General features: G+C 44.7%; 1 protein-coding gene across 10 annotated transcripts in view; it reads left to right on the top strand.

The window, feature by feature from the left end:
* Positions 1-19971, top strand: part of HMBOX1 (homeobox containing 1) — a 117924-nt gene that overhangs the window by 29410 nt on the left and 68543 nt on the right. For 8 of the 10 annotated variants that reach the window (XM_040059622.2, XM_040059616.2, XM_040059620.2 and 5 more), the window contains exon 2: positions 16711-16794. In XM_040059622.2, coding sequence (XP_039915556.1) covers positions 16772-16794 — 23 coding nt within the window. In that variant the 5' untranslated portion in view covers positions 16711-16771. Of the gene's footprint in view, positions 1-16710; positions 16795-18000; positions 18066-19971 lie in introns of those variants that run through there. The other 2 variants (XM_040059619.2, XM_040059621.2) reach the window with 2 other exon arrangements.

Below are 19971 nucleotides of genomic sequence, written 5' to 3'. Positions count from 1 at the left end.
AGTTTTCTCCTTGTGGATGTGGAGCGAGCCTTTCCTGCCGTTCCTGTGTTTTACAGTGCATCCACGCTCCGGAACGGCCGCACATAAATTGCGCCCAGGCCATTTAAGAACATCGGATCCTGCAGGGTCAGACTGGCAGACGAGCCCAGGAACCAGTCTGTGAGAGCAGTAAAAACACTCCTTGCAGAAAGTCAGCCTTCATCTGGCAGCTGGAGAAGTGGCAGAAACCACACCCAGGTGTGGGGTTTTGGGGTTGTTTAGAGAAAAGGAGGCTCAGGGGGGATCTTGTGGCTCTGCACAAGTCCCTGACAGGAGGGGACGGCCACGGGGGTCGGGCTCTGCTCCCGAGGAGCAGGGACAGGAGAGGAAACAGCCTCAAGCTGCATCAGGGGAGGTTCAGGCTGGACATCAGCAGGAATTTCTCCATGGAAAGGATTGTCAGGCATTGGAACTTCCCCAGGACACTTGGAGTCCCCATCCCTGGAGGTCTCCAAGGAAGGCCTGGATCTGGCACTCAGTGCTCTGAGCCGGTGACAAGGTTCTTGATGGGTCACAGGTTGTATGTGATGATCTTGGAGGTCTTTTCCAGTCTTAAGTGATTTTGTGATTTATAGATTGACTATAGATTTGGCAAAATTTGGGCCATCAGGTATCATTTCTCTGCCCCTGCCCAAATCTCTCCATTACCGTTTTTCCTGATAATCCTTGATCCTCCTTCTGGAGCTCTTCTTCTCAACAAGAGCACTTGCTAGTTCTTGCCTGATCAGTCTCAGTCACAGGTAAAAGTGGCTCCAAACGAATTTTTACAGGTTAAGAGAGTTTTTTTAGACCAATCCTGTTTGGGTTTTTGCCAAGACCTTTATATTCCAAAGTATTAAGGCTGAGTAGTCTTTCGATATTAACTGCTGCTTGTTATTTACAACATCAGATATATCAAATAAATTCTTATTAAGTCAGGGTTTGGCAAAGTGAAGGACACAGGAAGGTATATGATGTATTTATTTACTTTACATCTCTCAGCTTTAATTTTTTCACTTCAGATCATTTGACTCCAGGAGCTGGAGCTGAAAGAAGAGCAAATGTGAACTGTGTGAGGACAGTGGGAGAAGGGCTAAGATGTTTCACTTTCTGCTTGGATTCTAAAGGAGGTCCTAAAAAAAGGGATTTGTCAGACTTAGCCCACTTCTCCATTTCTTTCTCAAATCCTGAAATGGTTCTGTTGGTGCAAATCTTTGGTGAGAACTGCAGGGCACCAACCAGCAGTGTGGAAATACTAACCCTTTCCAGGTGTTTCACCGTTTCCATCAGCCTCTCCTGTAGAGTTTATTATGTGCAATCTAGTGCCAGCAAGAGGGGAAAAGCAAAAACAGGCTGCTCCATCCCTGGCAGTGTCCAAGGCCAGGTTGGATGGGGCTCGGAGCAACCTGGGATAGTGGAAGGTGTCCCTGCCCTGGCAGGAGTGAGATTGGATGAGCTTTAAGGTCTCTTCCAGCCCAAACAATCCCAGGATTCTGTGATAATTAGATTGATTTTTTTTTTTTTTAAATACAAAATCAGTCTAGGAAAATCCATATATTTTGCCTATGAGACGAGAACTCATAGCCAGTGACTTTTGCTGCTCTGTTCTCTAGAGGGACTTGCAAGCAGTCTTGCTGCTGTAACTTTGGAATGTCTTCCAGGAGTTGTTTAAATTCTAGGACTGACCTCAGGCATGAGAATTTGGCTGAGCTTTCAGTGGTAAGTCATGTACCAGCAGGGGTTAAACTGGCTTAACAAATTGTCTCCTTGGGTGGATGATGACAGAGATTTATAGAAGAGATAAGTGTGCCACTGCATTATCTTTACTGGGTGTAAAGAATCATAAAGAACTAAGTAATAAATGAAGTTGAAAGCACCTCTTTATATACGTCAGAGTTTTGGATAATATTCTTCGAACTAACTGAAAAGATAAAAATTCATCCTCCCGTCTCCTGTGCTTGGCGGCAGAATTGTTGGTCAGCAGGAATGTGCAGAACTTTGTGAAAAATTGTTTTTTAGATAATTGCCTGTTGCAGACTGTCTAGAGGAGCTCACATTTTATTTTTGGCATATTGCATTAAACAGTAGCTTTTACGTTTTAGGCCTGATGTGTTGATTTATATCTCTTCCAATACTCCGGTGGACATCCAATTTCCAAACTTGGACACCTCTCTTGAGTAACTGGAGTCAAAATTTTCAGTTTGCAGACACGAAGAGTAACTTTCTAAGTCAGTACCTGTCCAGCTCAGAGAAAAACCATAAGGTGATGATGGGGTTGGGTCTAAAAGCTTGCACAGGAAGGGCTTTACACTGATTCCCACCTGGATTTTGGGGTGTAGACCTTTGAATGGCTTGGCTGTCCTTTTGATCAATAGCCATGCACTTGGACAAGGCCTGGAAACTTACCTAAAACTTCAGAATCAAAGTAGAGGTCACGTTTGAGTTAAAAATGCTGGGCTTTTTCTTTCATTGCCCTTAAAACTGTAGGCTTGTTAACAGCAGCTCATTGTTTTGTCACTGATCCACAGGAGATACTGCACAGATATTTTTGAATTTTACTTGTTAGCAGCCAGTGTTGCAGGGGGAAAATGCAGTTCCTTGATGGTACAACCACGACTCTTGAAATCTATTTTGGGGGGATGCTGCTGGCTCATCTTGGTACCCCAGCAGCTGGAAATCGAGGGGTGGAAGCATTCACACCACAAGAAGATCTTGCCCCTGTTTTTAATTGACAGTTATTGTAACTTTAATTAATATTTGAATGCCACGTGTGTAAATCTGGGTTTGTCGTCAACTGCTGCTTCTCTTGTTATAGAGTGCAACTGAATGGGACGAGATTAACAGACTCTTTCATTTATTTGGGTTTAAAATAAAATGTGTACATAAAAATACATAAATCTATAAGTACAAACCTCCCTCCAGGAGTCTGAATGGCCAAATACAAAGAATCTTCCCAGATCTTTGAAACACAGGGTGAGGTGTGGAGACGGAAAGACATTTGGAAATGATGGAAGACAGGGCTGGAATAATTCCTCAGGCGGTTTCTGGTTATCTCCTTACGACACTGGGATGCAGCTTTGAGGAGTCAGCCTTTCTCTGAGAGGATCCCTTTGAACCTCTGAGCTGGTACCTGGCCCTTTGGACAGGAACAAGTGGATGTTCCTTGGCTGTAGGAGAGGGTGGAGAGCTCCTCTCTGGAAAACAGCTCCCAGAAAATGCTGCTGCAGAGGGGGTTTAGGGAATAAGCTGTATCCTGGCTAGGAAGCTTTTGGGTTAGAGAGAAGTTTTGGGGGGTTACAGAGGTTTTTTTTCCTGTGGATTGTCATTCCAGCGGGTAACACAGGTTGAGTTAAGAAGGATTTGGACAAACCCTGATGTCAGCAGCCCACTGGTGTTGCAGAACAGCTCAATGCTTAGGAATATACGCAATATCTGAATGTGGGGGAGAAATTAATGGCTTTTAGATATTATTTTGATCTCTTTGCTGCTGCTTCTCCCAGCATAAGCCTGGACCTTGTGCTTAATCTAAGCTCATCTTTGGTTCATAAACCAGCCGGAGTAGATAACACATTTTCTGCTTGTTTCTGGAAGTGCAAAAACTCCAAAATCAATCAGCTTTGAGAATAAATTGATGGCAGGTTTGCCTGTGTTGAGTGCAGATGATTTGTTCCTAATTCTTCCCATCCCCTTTACTTTCTGACTGGCTCACAGTTAGCAGCTTTCCTGCAGACATTGACTGCATCCACTTAAATTATATATGGAAAAAAAAGAAAGTTTTCAGAGAAGTTAGCAAGTGAAAATGGAGAATGTAATGGCAGCCAGAACTGTAGCCTTTGCTGCCAGTGACAGCTATAATTATATATGGGGCACATACATTCTAGCAGATCCTTCCATTAAACCACCCTGGTTTAAGCACAGACCAAATTTAGGATCTGAGCTTGGTGACCATGGCACTCACTAAATCTCTAATTCCATCTTCTGCCATTTTCTGTCTTTCTCAAATGCTCAGTGAGACTTTTTTCCCCCTAGTTGTTCTATAGTTGTTCTATGGAGCAGCTTTGATTTTTCTCACTTTGTGGTTATTTTAAGCTTCAGAAAACAATAAGAATGTACTTTTTTTTTTTTCCCTCTTTCCTCTGTGCTTTTATGAAAGCAGAATCTGTGTAGATAAAGCACAGTTGATCTGGTAGGGATTACTGTTTCTCAGTTATTCTTTTGCTCTTGCATATCATGCCTTTATGTAGAAGAATATTTAAAGGTGCTGCGTAGAACAGTGAGATGAAAGATTCTTTGTGCATTGAAGAATTCTGGTGTCACAGGAGTCCACCTGTTCTCCCCTAACTTTTTTTTTACCTTTTTTTTTTTTTTTTTTTTTTTTTCCCCAAACTGAAGTTTATTTAAAGTGATTTTTAGTGCTTGGAAAAAGCTGCTGGCTTTTGACAACCTTCAAGATTGAAAGGCTGTCCCCACAGGTGGTGGCAGCAGCACTGTGGCCTGGAATTCAGGGCACAGGAGTGGGAATCAGAAGATCCACGTTCTGTCCTCGTCTTTATCTCAGCTGACCTTGAGCCAAGTCGCAGCAGCTGAGGCTCAGTTTTCTGTGGGGAATTTTACCCAGGCTCACGAGGACATTGTTGTAAAGATTCGCTGCTCGCTTAGGGAAGGAAAGACAAAGGATAAAAACTCCTTGCAGTCATCATCAAGCAACAGAACTCGTGTCCAGTCTACCAGCCACGAGAATAATTGGCAGCTTTCAGGAGAAGATATTAACAGCAGCCCGTGGAAAACCTCGGGATGAGTGGGAGTTCTTTTTGTCTGTGCGAAATTGTCGCAGAGGGGCTAAAAATTGTCTCAGAGGGGCTGGCTTCTTTTGGTGTGTCCTCCATGAATGAAATCCTGGTGATTTCTGTGGAGAGTTGAGCTGGATCAGCCCAGAGATCCCTTGGATGTAGCTTTGTGTCTCTCATTGTGGTCAGTATGGGACAATTAATGCACCCATCCAGCTTGCAAAGCTCTTCCTCTGATTAAGCACCAGAGGAGTTTTCTTTTTGACCCTTTCAGGCCATCAGCTTAATTCCCAGAAGCTTCAGATTTAATTACCCAAATCATTACCACAGCATGCGTAACTGCAGATTTTATTAATGACCATAAAATTACTGAATCCTCTTTAAAACGAGTGTGGATTCCCAGCCAGAGAAGTTCCCTTCACATCTCAGCTCTAGTGCAGGTGAATCCCACAGGTTGGTGCAGCACTTTTGCAAGTGCCACCTTTCTGCACCTGAATTCCTCCAAATTCATTGCTACTAGGAATATCCTTCTGCAGTTCTGCCACCTAATCTAGGTGTTCTTGCCTCTCAAATGGTAGCTGAGCAGAAGTTTAACAATTCTGAGAGCTTGTTCTTATACCTTTAGCAGCAGCCTCACCTTTACACCTCTCTGTTTCACATTCCTTCCACTGACTCTGTTGCCTTTGTGCCTATCCCTAAAATGTTCTTTAATCCATTTCAATTCCTTCTCCCTGCACAATACTTTATGACTTTGTAAATCAGCCTGAGTGGTACAAAATCAAATGCTTTCCTGAGATCCTGATAACTTATGTCCACTGTTTCACTCTTGTCTAACCTAACGATTTGGTCGTATAATAAAAAGGATTTCAGCAGATTTGTCAGGCGTGACCTTCCTTTTATGAATCTGTACTGAATGTCCTCTACTAAATTATGCATTTCCAAATGTTCTGCAGTTTTGGCTTTTATCAACACTTCCAATACATACCCACAGCTGAAGCTGGATTTCCTGTTCGAAGATTCAGCAGAACTCTGTCACAGCCCGATGAAATTCATCCGTTTTTCAGAAGTCTCCGTCACAGAACTTCAGCTTCTTGTCCTCGTCTTACTGAGTGGTTCTTTCTGAGAGAGAGTAGGTTTAGGTTGGATATTAGGGAGAAATTCCTGGCTGTGAGGGTGGGGAGGCCCTGGCACAGGATGCCCAGAGAAGCCATGGATCCCTGGAAGTGTCCAAGGTCAGGTTGGACAGGGCTTGGAGCACCCTGGGATTGTGAAAGGTGTTAGAACGAGGGGAGCTTTAAACCACCTTTCTACCCCAAATTATTCTGGGATTCTGTGCTTCAATAGTCCTTGACATTGGAATCAGTATTTTGGTTCCTAGAGCTCTGACAGTCCTGTGTGGTCAGGAAGTACACAGGATTGGTGTCACACATGGAATGAGTTGCTGAGTCTCAGCCCACTCACAGGTGAGGGGGTTTAGGCTGATAGCTCAGTCTAAATTTGGTCCCAAGCTTCCTAAATAATTTCAGTTGAGACTGGAGGTCAGTCCACCTCTCTGTGCATCCATTTTTTTTTCCTTGTCTGTTTCCTAAAGAGTATTTTCCGTTGCAGACTTGTGTAGTGCTTTTGGCCGTATATATATGTGTGAAGGGGGAAGGGAAAAACTCCAAATCCTCTGAGTGTTCATGCTTAAAACCCTTATGTTTGTGCTTATATACCTACTTTGAACGTATACCTTGTCACTTGGGCTATGCTTCCAAATCTGGATTTCTCTTGGAGGGATGTTCTGACCCACCTACTTTGCACTGCTGATATATTTAGCAAAGTTTTGCCGTAATAGTGCTCCGGTGCTGTCCCAAAGCTGTCACCTGCTCTGCTGCCTCCCTCCTTCCCAGGCCCTTTCCATGCGTCACAAGCCGCCTGCCAGAGTTCTGCATAGGACAAGGGGAATGGCTTTAAACTGAGAGCAGGTTTAGGTTCTGTGTTGGGGAGAAATTCTTCCCTGTGAGAGTGCTGAGGCCCTGGCACAGGTGAAGCTGTGGCTGCCCCTGGATCCCTGGAAGTGTCCAAGGCCGGGTTGGATGGGCTTGGATCAATCTGGGTAGTGGAAAGTGTCCCTGCCTGTGGCAGGGGGATGGAATGGGATGAATTTTAAAATCCCTCCCAGTCCAATCCATCCTGGGAGTCCGTGATTCCTTGTCCCCAAGCCTGGCTCATGCAAAGCAAAGGTGCTGCTCAGCCTGGTTAGATTGAGAGTGGCACAGGAAGGTCCCAGTTGGATCTACAAATCCCTGACAGGAGGGTGCAGCCAGGTGGGGATCGGTGTCTTCTCCCAGGTAAAAACAGACAGGACAAGAGGGTATTGCCTCAAGCTGTGCCAGAGGAGGTTTAGATTGGATATTAGGAACAATTTCTTAAACAAAAGGGTGGTCTGGCATTGGAAGGGGCTGCCAGGGAGGTTTGGAGTCCCCATCCCTGGAGGTCTCCGAGGAAGGCCTGGAGGTGGCATTCAGTGTTCTGGGCTGGTGACAAAGTGAGGGTCAGTCACAGGTTGGACTCAGTGATCTCACAGGACTTTTCCAACCTCAGTAATTCTGGGATTCTGGGACCCCCCAGTGCTGGAGCAGAACATCTGGGGCTGGAGTATTTGTTAAGACCACAGGGAATGGTCTATTCTTCAGCCTGAACCCAGCTTTTAGAGCACAAGCATCACTAGAACCCTGCTTGGGTCTGTGTCTGCCCTGTATCTGCTGCTTATTGAAGGAGAAAATGTGAGTTATGGAGATACTTAACTTAAAATTACAGAAGATGCTCAGGGTAATAGATTGGCTTTTCTTTAAAAAGCCAGATTCTGCCTCCCTCCTCCAATCTTCCTGTTAGATGTCATCCAAGATGGATTCCAAGTGCAAAAAAAAAAAAAAAAAAAAAAAAAAAGAAAAGAAAAAGAAATAAAACAAGTGAACCTGCAGCAAGTGAATCATTCCTACTAAATTTAAACCACTTATTATGGGGAGGGAAGAAAAAAAAAAAAAGAACTCGGATTACAGGTTTAGCAAGCGTGAGCACATACTTCAGTGTGTATTGCTGGATTTGCAATTGCCAAACTACTGTATTTCTTGGAACTCTGCTATTAGCATTGTTAAGCAGTGTTCCAGACAGTCACTCCTATAAATCCTGTTAATATGTTAAGCAGGAGAAGGCCTTTGAAAGAATAATATTTAGCTGGCGAGTGATCTCCATTTGGGTGTGTGGTCTGGGCTGAGGTAGGGGAAGTGACTGTGCTTGCTCATGGAATGTTGTGCCGGAGCATCCACCTGGTGTTTGCTTGAATGTTGCTGCCATTTCTAGGAGGTGCTTGGGAATATTTTATTTATTTTTTGGGACAAAGGTGTTAAATGAGAGGTATGAAGGGCCAACAAGAAACCTGGAGAGGGACTTTGGACAAGAAGCTGAGGGACAGGACACAGGGAATGGCTTCCCACTGCCAGAGGGCAGGGCTAGATGGGATACTGAGAAGGAGTTCTTGGCTGTGAGGGTGGTGAGGGCTGGGATGGAATTCTGGGAGGAGCTGTGGCTGCCCCTGGATCCCTGGAAGTGTTCCAAGGCGAGGCTGGACAGGCCCTGGAGCAACCTGGCATAATGGAAGGTGTCCCTTCCCATGACACAGGATGACACTGGCTGAGCTTTAAGGTCCCTTCCAGAACAAATCATCCTGTGATTCCGTGATTCTCTAGCTCTTGACTTTGGAATTGGTATTTTGTTTCACACAGCTTTGAGAGCACTCTGTGCTCAGATCAGGGTACCAGCAGCTCCCACCTGCAGTGCAGGGAGGGTGTCACACGTGGAATTAGTGTCTGAGTCTCAGCCCAGTCACAGATCAGTGAGTTCCAAACCCCTGCTCTGAGCAGGGACAAGTCAGCCCTGTTCTGCACGAGTCACTGGGTAGAAACAAGATGAAGTCTCTGGTATAAAGTCACCAGAGTGCAGCTTTACCTTGGACTAAAAGCTCATCCTCTCTCTCCCTTGTGTCTGCTGCTCCGTGTTCCACTGCAGGGGTGCGAGAGCCCCTCAGGCTTTCTGGCAAAGCTGTGAAAAAGGAAACTTTGATCGCCCTCTTTGCTTGCCATGGATAATTCCTTTAGAGGGGACGCTGATCAAAGTCCAGGTCAGCCAGGAGGAAGAAGAGGGGAAGCAGAAAAGGACGGTGCAGCCGCGGATCGATATTTTCAGCACAACAGGTTGACAGGGTCACGGGGTGGAGCAGGGCAAGGGGACGTGTTTGATCTGTGCTGCTGCAGTGGGGACACATCTGCCACATCCCAGCCCCGTTCCAGCATCTCAGATAACTCCTCGTGCTCTGAAGTGAGCAGCAGATGGGTGCCCTGGGTGCCCTGTGACCTCCAGCAGTTGTGAGCAGAGGGCAGACCATGGTGACACTGCCCTGCTCTCAGCCTCCTTTCATGGCACAGTTTTATGTAGACTTCTTTTGGAGGTGAAAAGAGCTGCATTCTTACTTTATTGCAAGTAACGGAGAGCTCACAGCATTTTTCAGAGCACCGTTTTAGATTTTGTAAAGTTCCTACCAAGTTTATTGTTTGTACAGCACTTTATTGCATTCCTTTTTGGGAAAAAGTAATGATGATCTTAAATCCAAAGCCTGTTTTAAAACAGATAATACTTAAATTTTATGCAGTGAATTTGGTATTGTCAAGTGATGCCACTTTCCTCCTAATACTTTTTCTTGTGCTAAAAAGCAGTGCAAAAATAAAGGATTGTGAGGCATGACTTGTTCCTCTTGCTTGTTTCCGGTACAAGTAATGGCAGATACAGTTCTGGTTTCTTTTTTTGGATCAGCAGCTGGGTGTAGGTTCTTGAACTCAGTTCACCTGAATGTGCTCCTTGTATTGGGGATCTTCATTGGATGGTGTAGTGCAGTTCCCTGTGCCTGCCAAGGGTTTTACATCCATGCAAATGCCAAGCATGATGGACCACTCTATGAAAAAAATGCAGCTTTTGGAAGTGTTCCCTGATTTGGCACAGGAAAAGTTAAAATCAAGTCAAATAAAAAGGAAATCAAGGTTGATTCAATCAACACATTTCAAAGCCCTTGTCTTGCAATTAATTTCCCTGTGTCGAGGAGCCAATGCCAATTGCAGTTTCTGGAATTCCACTGAAGAGGATTTGGGGCATCAACTGAGGTGTTCCCTGGAGAGTCATGGATGAAGGAAGGTCTCTTCCTGTCCAGTTGGGTGAACAATCTGATTTCTTGGAGCTGTTGTATCTTCTGCAGTTTCCCTTGTTGACCCTACCCTTTCCCAGTCCCATCCTCCACAGAATCTGTGAGTTCCTCTTCCTGGTGGACTCCTGAACCTCCTTTGGGACAGTCTGCAGTGGAGGTGGATTCATGGCATGCAGACATTGTGCTTGGCAATAGAGCACCTCGTTTCACTAGGCATGTCCAGGGCTCCTGTGTCCCTGTACCCTTCACAAAAAACTGTCAAGGTAATTCCTGTTAATTGGGATGGTTTTTGAAGGAGCCTCTCATTTATTGTATGTTTGGCCCAGGCTTGGACTCAAGGACTTGGCAGTCTCCCATCCATTGGTTTTGTTGGGATGAAGGTGTGTTCCTGAGCGTGCGCCTGGATTTCAAGGTGCAAACCCTGCTGGTGTCACGTAGGGGTTTTAAATCTCAGTTCCACTCCAAGCCTGTCTTGCCTCTTGTAGCTCTGTAGGTGTCAGGTGGCTCCTAATTCGCTCTTCCTCCTGCATTTCAGTGGTCAAACTGATCTGAGGTGGCTGAGAACCTCTTTGATCCCTAGGGAAATGGAATTGTAGCAGTCATTGGCTGTCCCTGCTAGTCAGGAGTTTGTGCCTCGCTGCCGTTCTTCTGCTGGTGACATTCACATGGAATTTCAGCTGGAAAAGCCAATTCAAGTCTGGTCTTTGATTCCAGGCAAATTTTTTTGCCATGATTGGAGGGGCCAACATGCAGCAGTCCAGGAGATACACGAGCGTAGGTGGTTGGGGTGTTAAGGCTGGAAGCTCATTTGTAAGCAATAACCAAAGCACAGCCCGGGTGCTCTGCTCAAATGTGTCTGCAGAGGTGACTTGGTGGCAGCATTTAATTTCCAGCTGCCATTAAGGACAAAGCAACACTAAATTACATCCTTTTACTGGGATTCCATTGCTTTTGATGGATCTCTGGGACTTCTGGAGTAGCTCAGGGTCCTTTCCAGTGAGATACAATGGTAATTTCTGCCTTTCTGGAAGCCTTGGAGTTTGGGAAACTTCATGATTTTGTGAGCTCGATTTTTCTGTAGTGGGAGCTGTTGCCAGTCTGCCTCAAAACAGAGCCTGGCCTCTGCCTCATGCTCTAGGAAATTCCAGTAAATCTGGGTAAGGGAGGTTTCTTCTGCATGGGATTTGGGAGGGAGAAGAAGGGTGAAACAGTTTTGACTGTGATCCTTGGCTAATTGTCCTGGGCAAATGTGCTGCAGGGCATATTGTAGGAGAAATTATTTATTTGCTTTTTTACATTTACCTGTAATAAATGATAAGCTGTGGCTATGTCATAAGATTGAGGTGTTTGTTTTTTAAAGGGGAGAGGCTTCTGTTGATGTTTTCCCCTCAGAGTTCAGAGAAAAAACAGGCTCCCATAAGAAAATTGTTAACTTGACAAGGAGCTGCGACATTCCCTCACCATAATCCCAAAATATGGCCTGCTCCGGGGTTGTACTGTGAAAGATTTGGTAAACAGCACAGTCACAGTAAGAATGAAAGCAGCAATGGCTGGAGGTGACTTCTGAGCATTTTTTCCAAGGATTTTTGTGTTCATAAAAAGTGTGATCTCTTGCTCCTTTCCGTTCACTGCCGCTGGTTGCGCAGAGAAAATTAAGTCTTAAATTTTGAAGATACTCAGGACATGGTCCTGAGCAACTGGCTTTGGTGGCCCTGCTTGAGCAGGGAGCTTGGATAAAAGGATTTCCATGCAGAACTGGATGCTGCATGTCACCAAGCCGTGGGGTGTGCTCAGGAGGTGGCAGTGCCTGGAGAAGGTTCCTAGCCGTGCTTCCCAGGGCACAAATAAAACACATCCTCAAGTCATGTGGCAGAGCTTTTTTAAAGTTTTTTTTTTCCTGATCTGCCTATTTTGGGAAAATGGGCTAGAGAGTCCTAGATTAGCTCCAGTATTTTGGACACTAGTCCTACTTTTGTGTGTGTACCCAGATGAATTTAAGTTTTGATACGAACGCTGTACCTGGACTTCTAAAAGCACTGGGTAAATAAGAGCCTGTCTGAACATCTCCCAGGACTAAAGGACTTGGAGCTGGCAAAGGATGGTTGCTGTCTGGAATGTGACACGTTCAAAGTAGAAGTCAAGTACAGATTTGTAGTGGAGAGGGTGATTAATCACCAGAATGAACTGGAGTGGATGGATCCTTGGTCTCTTGCTGGTTTTGAGGTGAGATGTTCTGGGACAGAAGTTGAACCAGGTAACAGCTTTACTTCACACTGGCCTCAGTGTAGAGAAGCCAATTGAATCCGAAATCATTTTGGTTGGAAAAGACCTCCAGAATCATCCAACTGGAATGAGTCCCACCTTTGACAGATGCCTGTAACCCAGGCTAGAGCATCAAGTGACACATCCAGTTGTGCCTTGGGCACCTCCAGGGATGGGGACTCCACCACCTCCCTGGGCCCATTCCAATGTTTAATGACCCTTTCCATGGAGAAATTCCTCCTGATGTCCAGCCTGAACCTCCCCAACACATGTTCATGGACGTGTGTGCACACATGTGCACAGGGTCCACCCAGAAGACCTGACAGTTCCTACAGACCTTACTCTGTACATTGAGACCTAAATTTTTAAATTTTTGAATGAGTAAATTTAAATGAGACCGAAATTTTAAAATGTTTGCTGTTTCTGGGAGAGCTTTGGTTTGTAATTATGCGTGGAGTTGGGGATCTGCCTTTACTACGAGTTCAGCTGTGGTAGAACTTGGTTCTTAGGGCTGAATTGCTTCACCAGCCTGGACCTTGGTGGTTCTGCGTTTCAGGGGTGGTGTGATAATTGTAGTGCTGGGGCCTCTGCTGTGTTCAGCCACTGATACTGCCCTGGGTGGCTTTAAGCCAAGAATTCAGCCCCCTCTGTTCATGTTTTACTTATGTCAAAATGGTGATGTTTGTCTTCCCCAAGGACAAAAGCTTTTAGTTTGTTATTTGTAAAGCCCATTTTAAGAGCTCACCAAGGAAGGTATTAGTGAAATACAAAGCGATGGCCTTTTTTTTATTTTTATAGTATGTGAGTCACTCAGAAATTAAAAGAGAAAATGAGTTTCTCTTCCAAATAAGTGATATCAGCCTCATCTTTACCAAGTGACTTTCTCCTTGCTTCTGCAGCGTGCTGTGGATCAGGGTGAACTCTACTTCAAAACATTTAATTGCACACAGTGAAAAATGAAGAAAGCTGAAGGGGATCCCAAGAATGTATTAAAAATCAGAGCTAAAATGAGAATGATTTCATGTCAAGTGAGACAAATGCGGAGTTGATACTCCAGTGCTTCACACTTCCACTTGTCCTTGGCACCGAGAAAATGAGATTTTTAATATCTGAAAAACAGATTGCCATGAAGACTCATCCATTGTAAATTTAAGCTGCCTTTATAGCAACTTAAGCTGGGGACAAGATTGTTCATTACATCTGATTCTACAACTGCAGCCATGATTTCCATATTAATAGTGACTTCTTTTTTTCTTTTTTTTTTTTTTTTTTCTTTTTTTTTCTTTTTTTTAATTGTCTCTACCAGAAATAGGAAGGGGAGCTGGTTGTGTTTTCCCTGGGTTAGCAGATAATTTATTTAATGAATAATGCGAAAAGGGCAAAGGTTTGTGAGTTCTTCACTCCCATATCACCACAAAGAGTGGTGACACCTGCTTTGGCTGCTGTGCTCAGACTGCTTTGGTGCTTTGGTTCGTGCTGAAAGGAGACTGAGGGAGAGGGGGATATTGAATCATGATTCAGAGTAAGGATTTGTTGCTGATGGGATTTGTGTTGCTCAGGATTGAATTGCTGTGACTCAGATTTTAGGTGAAGGGTTTGCTTCTTCCCTGCCTGATGTGCCCTTAAGTGACAAAAAGCATTGGAGCGACCTCTCACATGTGTCTGGGGGTGGGGAAGGTATTTCTGTGCCACTGAACTTTAGACCAACGTGGAGTCAAAGACTGTTTGTGCCCCTTTTCAATAGCGGCCGCTCGGGGCTGGCAGCGGCTGGAGGAAGCACCAGCTTCCTCTCCTTTCTCTGGAGCTGGGTTTCCTTTCACCAGTCCTGCTCCCAAGGCAGACCTGAGCATTCCCTGGCCTTCCTTACTTAGTCTGGGACAGTTTATGAAGTTGCATTCTGAGTGTAATAAACCTGCCTGATGCTTCAGTGTGGCACAACCAGAGAATTATCCCTATTTTCTCGTGGATTAGCTGATGTTTATTTCTGCTGAAATCCCATCGTCCTCTGTATGCACTCACAGATCTGGAAAAGCTCGTCTTCCTCCTCTAAGCACATCTCACATTTGGTCTAGATCCTAATGGCTTTTCTCTTAAAACAGCTGAGGTCCATACCAGTTTTTTCCTCTTTCATTGCTATCACTAATATCATCCTCCTGCCTTTGTCTTCTCAAAACCTGAGTTACAGCAGCCTTTTCTTTGCTTCTCTTATCTCATCTCCTCGTGTTCTACTTTTAATCCTGCATTTCATGATGATGGAAGGTGATTTTTTTCTTTCCTTTCTGGGCTTTCTTCTCCACTACATCCACACTCCTCACCCTGGAAGCAGATCTTTCTCTGAGGAGTCCAGTTCTTTATCATTAGCCCTTCTGACCTTCAGAAAGTTTGTACATATTTAAGTCTAATTTGTTCCTCTTTGGAAAACAAAACAGCTCTCTGTATTAAAAATTGGCAAGAAGTCAGCAGCATGATCTCATATTTTTTTGTGACTGCCTCGGGGAATATGCTTAAAATGCAGTTAAGAGATTTGACAGAGGAGGGGTTTGGTGGGGGAGTCTCTCCAAAAGGTTTGGGGTGGCTGACAGGGAGGGACCTGGGTGTTTGGCTCTTCCATCCATCAGTGGTTTGGTGTCACTGATTCTCTCCCAGCTCACAGAACGTGGCCTGTGAGGGTCAGCTGGGATCATTCGTCTTGGTGACCTCCTTTCCTGGAGAGAAGGAGGCAGCTCTGGACCTCAGTGTGGGCCAAATGAGTTGTTCTGGAAGAGCAGCAGCCAACTCTCAACACCTCCCCTCCCTGGAAACACCCAGAGCTTTCCCTGGCCACAGCTGGGTGGGAGAAGGCTCTTATTAAACCTCCCAGGAAAGCTGGTGGCCAAAAGCTAAGTGCTGCCCCTTCTGGAAAAGCTCATTCAGCTCAGCCTTTGGTCCTGAAAGTTCATGAGTTTTTTCATGGAGGAGGAAAGGGAAAAAAACATGTAGAGATGATGTCACCATCCCTGGAGGGATTTAAGATCTGTATGGATGTGGCACTTGGGGACATGGGCCAGTGGTGGCCTTGCCAATACTGGGGTTACAGTTTGGCTTGATGGTCTTGATGTAGGTGATTTCCTTCCTGTACTCTGCTTTATGAGGCCTCACGTGGAATTCTGTGTCCAGCTCTGGCATCCTCAGCACAGGGAGGACGTGGAGCTGTTGGAGTGAAACCAGAGGAGGCCACGGAGCTGCTCCGAGGGCTTGAGCTCCTCTGCTCTGGAGCCAGACTGGGAGAGCTGGGGGTGTTCAGCCTGGAAAAGCTCCAGGGAAACCTCAGAGCCCCTTCCAGAGCCTAAAGGGGCTCCAGGAGAGCTGGAGAGGGACTTGGGACGAGGCATGAAGGGACAGAACACAGGGAATGGCTTCAGACTGACAGAGAGCACGGTTGGATGGGATATTGGGAAGGAATTCTTGACTGTGAGGGTGGGGATGCCCTGGTAGAGGCTCCCGAGAGAAGCTGTGGCTGCCCCTGGATCCCTGGAAGTGTCCAAAGCCAGGTTGGATGGGGCTTGGAGCTACCTGGGATAGTGGAAGGTGTCCCTGCCCGTGGCAGGGGCTGGGACAGGATGAGTTTAAGGTCCCTTCAAACCCAACCCATTCTGGGGTTCTGTGATCTTAGAGGGCTTTTCCAGCCTAACCCAGCTCTGTGCCTCTGCATCCCCGTGTGCCCAGTGGGCTCCATCTGGGAGAGGTGCAGTTCTTCTCCAACGTTTTCAGCAGGTGTTGAGGGAGGAAGAGTCATTCTGTAATATCTGGACCGTTTTTAACCACTAGAAGAGCCAAGATGTGTCCATCCATGATTGCTCTCCATGGATTAGCAATCCACGATTGCTGATGTTACAGGTGAAGCAGAGGAAATTATCCTGTGCTACTGTATCCACTCATTTTCTATCCCAGCTCTGCCTGGATATAAAATCCTGCTTTTCTCTTTCCTCTCAGTTAATAGTTTGACTTTTGGAGCACTTTCAGTCTGTGTTAGTTTGTGGAGAAAGACGTCAGCAGTGATAGCTGAGGAAAATTCTATTAGGTCATTCCTCCTCAGAACACAGTACCTGTCTCCTGAGCTCTTTGCGGATGTTGGCCAAATAATCCTTTTAATAGCTTTTGTGAGTTAAAAGGGTAGGTAACTGTCATAAGGCTAAATGATTGCATAGATTAATTTACTTGTGGCCAAAAGAAATCAATTGTAATTTAAATTTTTGTCTCTGGACTGATTACAGCACCAGACATCAACTTTCTCCGTAAGAATCTGCCGTGTGCATTGAAGTCTGTGAGTCTGGATTAGTGACAGATTATCCAGAATGATGTGATTGGATCTCTTTGCTTTTCCCAGACGTCTCTAATGTTCTTGGATCTTTTCCTTGTGTCTTACAGAATGGTGAATAACACTGAAGACCCTCAAGAGGCTTTGTAACGTCCCATCCTCATGTAAAGTATGCTCAGAACTTTTCCAGTAGTGTAAGTACAAGCTGAAGAAACTCTTAACAATTAAGAGTAACTTTGTGGTGGTCTTCTGTTAAATTGTCTAAAAAGAGCAGAGAAATGGTTACAATGATTATGAGCAGCTGGCTTAGATGGAGAGTTTGACTAGTTTAGTGGAACTTTTAAACCAGGGAAGACATTTAAACCTGGAATAGTAAAATAACTGGACATTTAAATCAGGGAGTAGTAACGTTGAATTCCACACTTGGTCTGGCTCATGTACTGTTTGTGTTTCTACGTTTCTGTCGCTGAAACAGAAGGAAAATGATGCAGTTTTTAGAAAATCAGTCTTGATGAGAGAAAAATCAGTGTTAAAGGAGAGATCTCCATACAGCAACTGAACAAATGAGAGGGATAAAGAGTTTAGCACCACTCTAGATTTGCTGAAGGGGATGAGCCACCTTTAATTTAGTGGCCTCTGGCAGAGACAGAAAATCTGGGGCCCCCCACCTAACCCTGGTGCCGGATATGTTGGTCCAAGAAACTCAAGTATCTTGAACCTCAGTGCCAATCAAAGTTGTCCAAATCTCATTGTGGAATTTGAAATCAGCTTGTTCCTTTTAATTACTTCTGTGATACATCTTCAATTTAACTGGCTTCCATGCTGTTTCTTCAATAAATAAGCAAATTAATTCAAATTTTGAAGCTTGTCAGGCTGGAAGGAAGGGATTGAGCTGCACTGTGCTGTCACTCCTCTCCCACTGGCCGGTCCTGTATCGCTGCTCTCAGAATCCCTGCTACAGGCACAGCCAAATGCTTGTCCCCTGCAATCAGATTCCTGGGACACTTGGACCTCTTGACTTCAGATTGTTCCTTCTGTCAGACTGAGCTGGAAAGAGAAACCTTTTCTGCAGGATAGGTAGCAAGGAACTGGGCTGCTGTGAACGCATCACGTTTTTCCAGAGGGATTATTTCGAGGATGAAGATGTATCCTTGGACAGTGGTAGTGCAAGTGACAGTGCAGCCACAGCCTTTGTAGAAGGAGTCACAGCAAAAAATAATGATCTGCCAGGGATTTAGTGTTGGAAACCAAACTCCAATGGATTTCAAAAAGCCATTAATTAGTGATTTTCTATTGCCGGTGGCTTAGTGCTCTGTTTAAAACTGGTGGTTTCCTACTTTGCTGCCAGTCCCTCGAGCCACCTCCTCTTCTTCCTTTTAGCTGGAAGTAATGTTGGATTTCAGTATTAAAAAATCACCACTTGAAATTGGAAAGATCTGCTTCAGAGCAGGAGAGAAGTCTGGAGGTAAGGCCACATCACCCTGGGCATCTTTGCTATCCCAGAAATTTAGAGTTTGCTGGGTCACCTCAGAGCTCCCCTGTGCTTTGAAGTGAGCCCAAGGACATCTCACAGCTTTGTGTCAGGCTTTTGCCAGAAATTTCCAGACTGGGAGTTGTGTAGCTTGAATTTCCTGTGTTTTACCTCGATTTCAGTCATGTTCTGCCCCTGTGCAGTTTTCTGCTGCCACCTCCCAGCAGAGCAGTAGCAGCTTCCTTGATTTATTCCGGTGTATGTGCAGTTGATATGGCCATTGAAAATGCCATAGAAGTAGAAGTGAATAATTTTTTGACTGAGGAAAAACTGGGGGGAACCTATTTGGAGGGGATTAGAGAGTATTAAATTAGAGAAAATGGGCCAAGATGACCCATTTGGATAGAAAGCTTCCAGATTAAACCACAGATATCTTTAAAAAAAGGTAGATGGGATTGTGAAGGAGAAAGAAGAAAATGGTGCCTTAATTTTTTTTTTTTTAAGTTTGGATTTAAATAGTGAGTAAGATTAAGATTGAACAGTTGCAAAACTTGCCATGGGAAGAGAGTAGTTGGGTTACTCCTAAGAGTAGGAGTCACCTGGGTGCAGTTACTATTCCACTGCCTCATTTTTACCCTTAGTAGGATGAGAGTCAGTGCAGGAGAAGAGTTTGAGGCACGGTGTGAACACACAACTCTTGATCTTGGCCTCACAGGAATTAAGAATTTATCTAAAACTAAGTCCTGTAGCCAACACAGCTTTATCTATATTGGGCTCCCCATAAATATGGGAGTAATTTCTTGAGCTTTGTAGTCCTTATTGATTAATTAATATGTGTTAATAGTGAGCTATGACCATCAGTATGTTTTACATCTCTCAAAGTATGATTTCTGATAGAACCAGACAGTTTCACTCTCGTCACTTCCAATTTACCTGAATTATCATGCCAGTGCTTATGAATTTAACTGCCAGCAATGGCAGGGGTCTCTGGGGGGGTGAGTAAAAGAAAACCAAGGTGAATAATGCAAATGGAGAAGGACTGGATTGAAGCCTTGTCATCATCAAGGAGAAACAACAGGAAGAAAAAAGCCAGAGTGTGAACTCTACCAAGTCAGCAGAGATTGAAGAGCGGGCACTGGACTTAGAGTGGCTTAGAAAATCACCACAGGCTGAGCTGTACCTGTCCAGTGTCCTTGAAATGTGACACAAAACGGGTTAATTAAACTCAGGTAACAGAAAACTCAGCTGATTTTCTCCTTTTGTCTTTGGTGACAAGGTATTGTGTGACTCTGGGAGCATTCATTTGGCTTTTTTAGCATCTTTAACTGAAACAATCTCCTGCCTGAGCCCTTGGTTTTACTTTCAGATGAAGCAGATGAGTTAATTTAAGATTTCACAGCAAAAGTGACCTAAAAGGAAATCCTGTAGAATGGTAAAGTTTTTTTTTCCTCAAAAGGGTTTGGCACAGCTGCCCAGGGAAGTGGTGGATTCCCATCCCTGGAGGGATTTAAAAGCTGTGTGGATGTGACACTTGAGGACATGGAGCAATGGTGGCCTTGGCATTGTGGAATTGGGTCTTGTCTGTCATGCAGGAAATTTCCCTGCTTCGGGTCTGGATTACACAAAGAAGGGTTTGTTGCTTTAAGAGCATTCATTAAGATATTAATTTCTTTCTGAAATGCTTTTAACTAAAATAAAACTCCAGTTTGGAAGCAGCAGTGGCCAGAAGCCCATGATTTTCGCTGTTATGATTTATTTTCTTCAAGGAGATGCTGTTACCTATTCCTGAGTTTCCAGGTGTAATCTCTGTCTTCACTGAGTCTGTGCCGGTAACACTGCACTTGCAATCTGTTTTTCTAGTGGAAAATAATTTGCTTTGTAGTTTAGCACAAAAGCAGGG

Source organism: Hirundo rustica, chromosome 3, assembly GCF_015227805.2.
Source record: "Hirundo rustica isolate bHirRus1 chromosome 3, bHirRus1.pri.v3, whole genome shotgun sequence".
NCBI lineage: Eukaryota > Metazoa > Chordata > Aves > Passeriformes > Hirundinidae > Hirundo > Hirundo rustica.
This window is presented reverse-complemented; position numbering and strand designations above follow the sequence as displayed.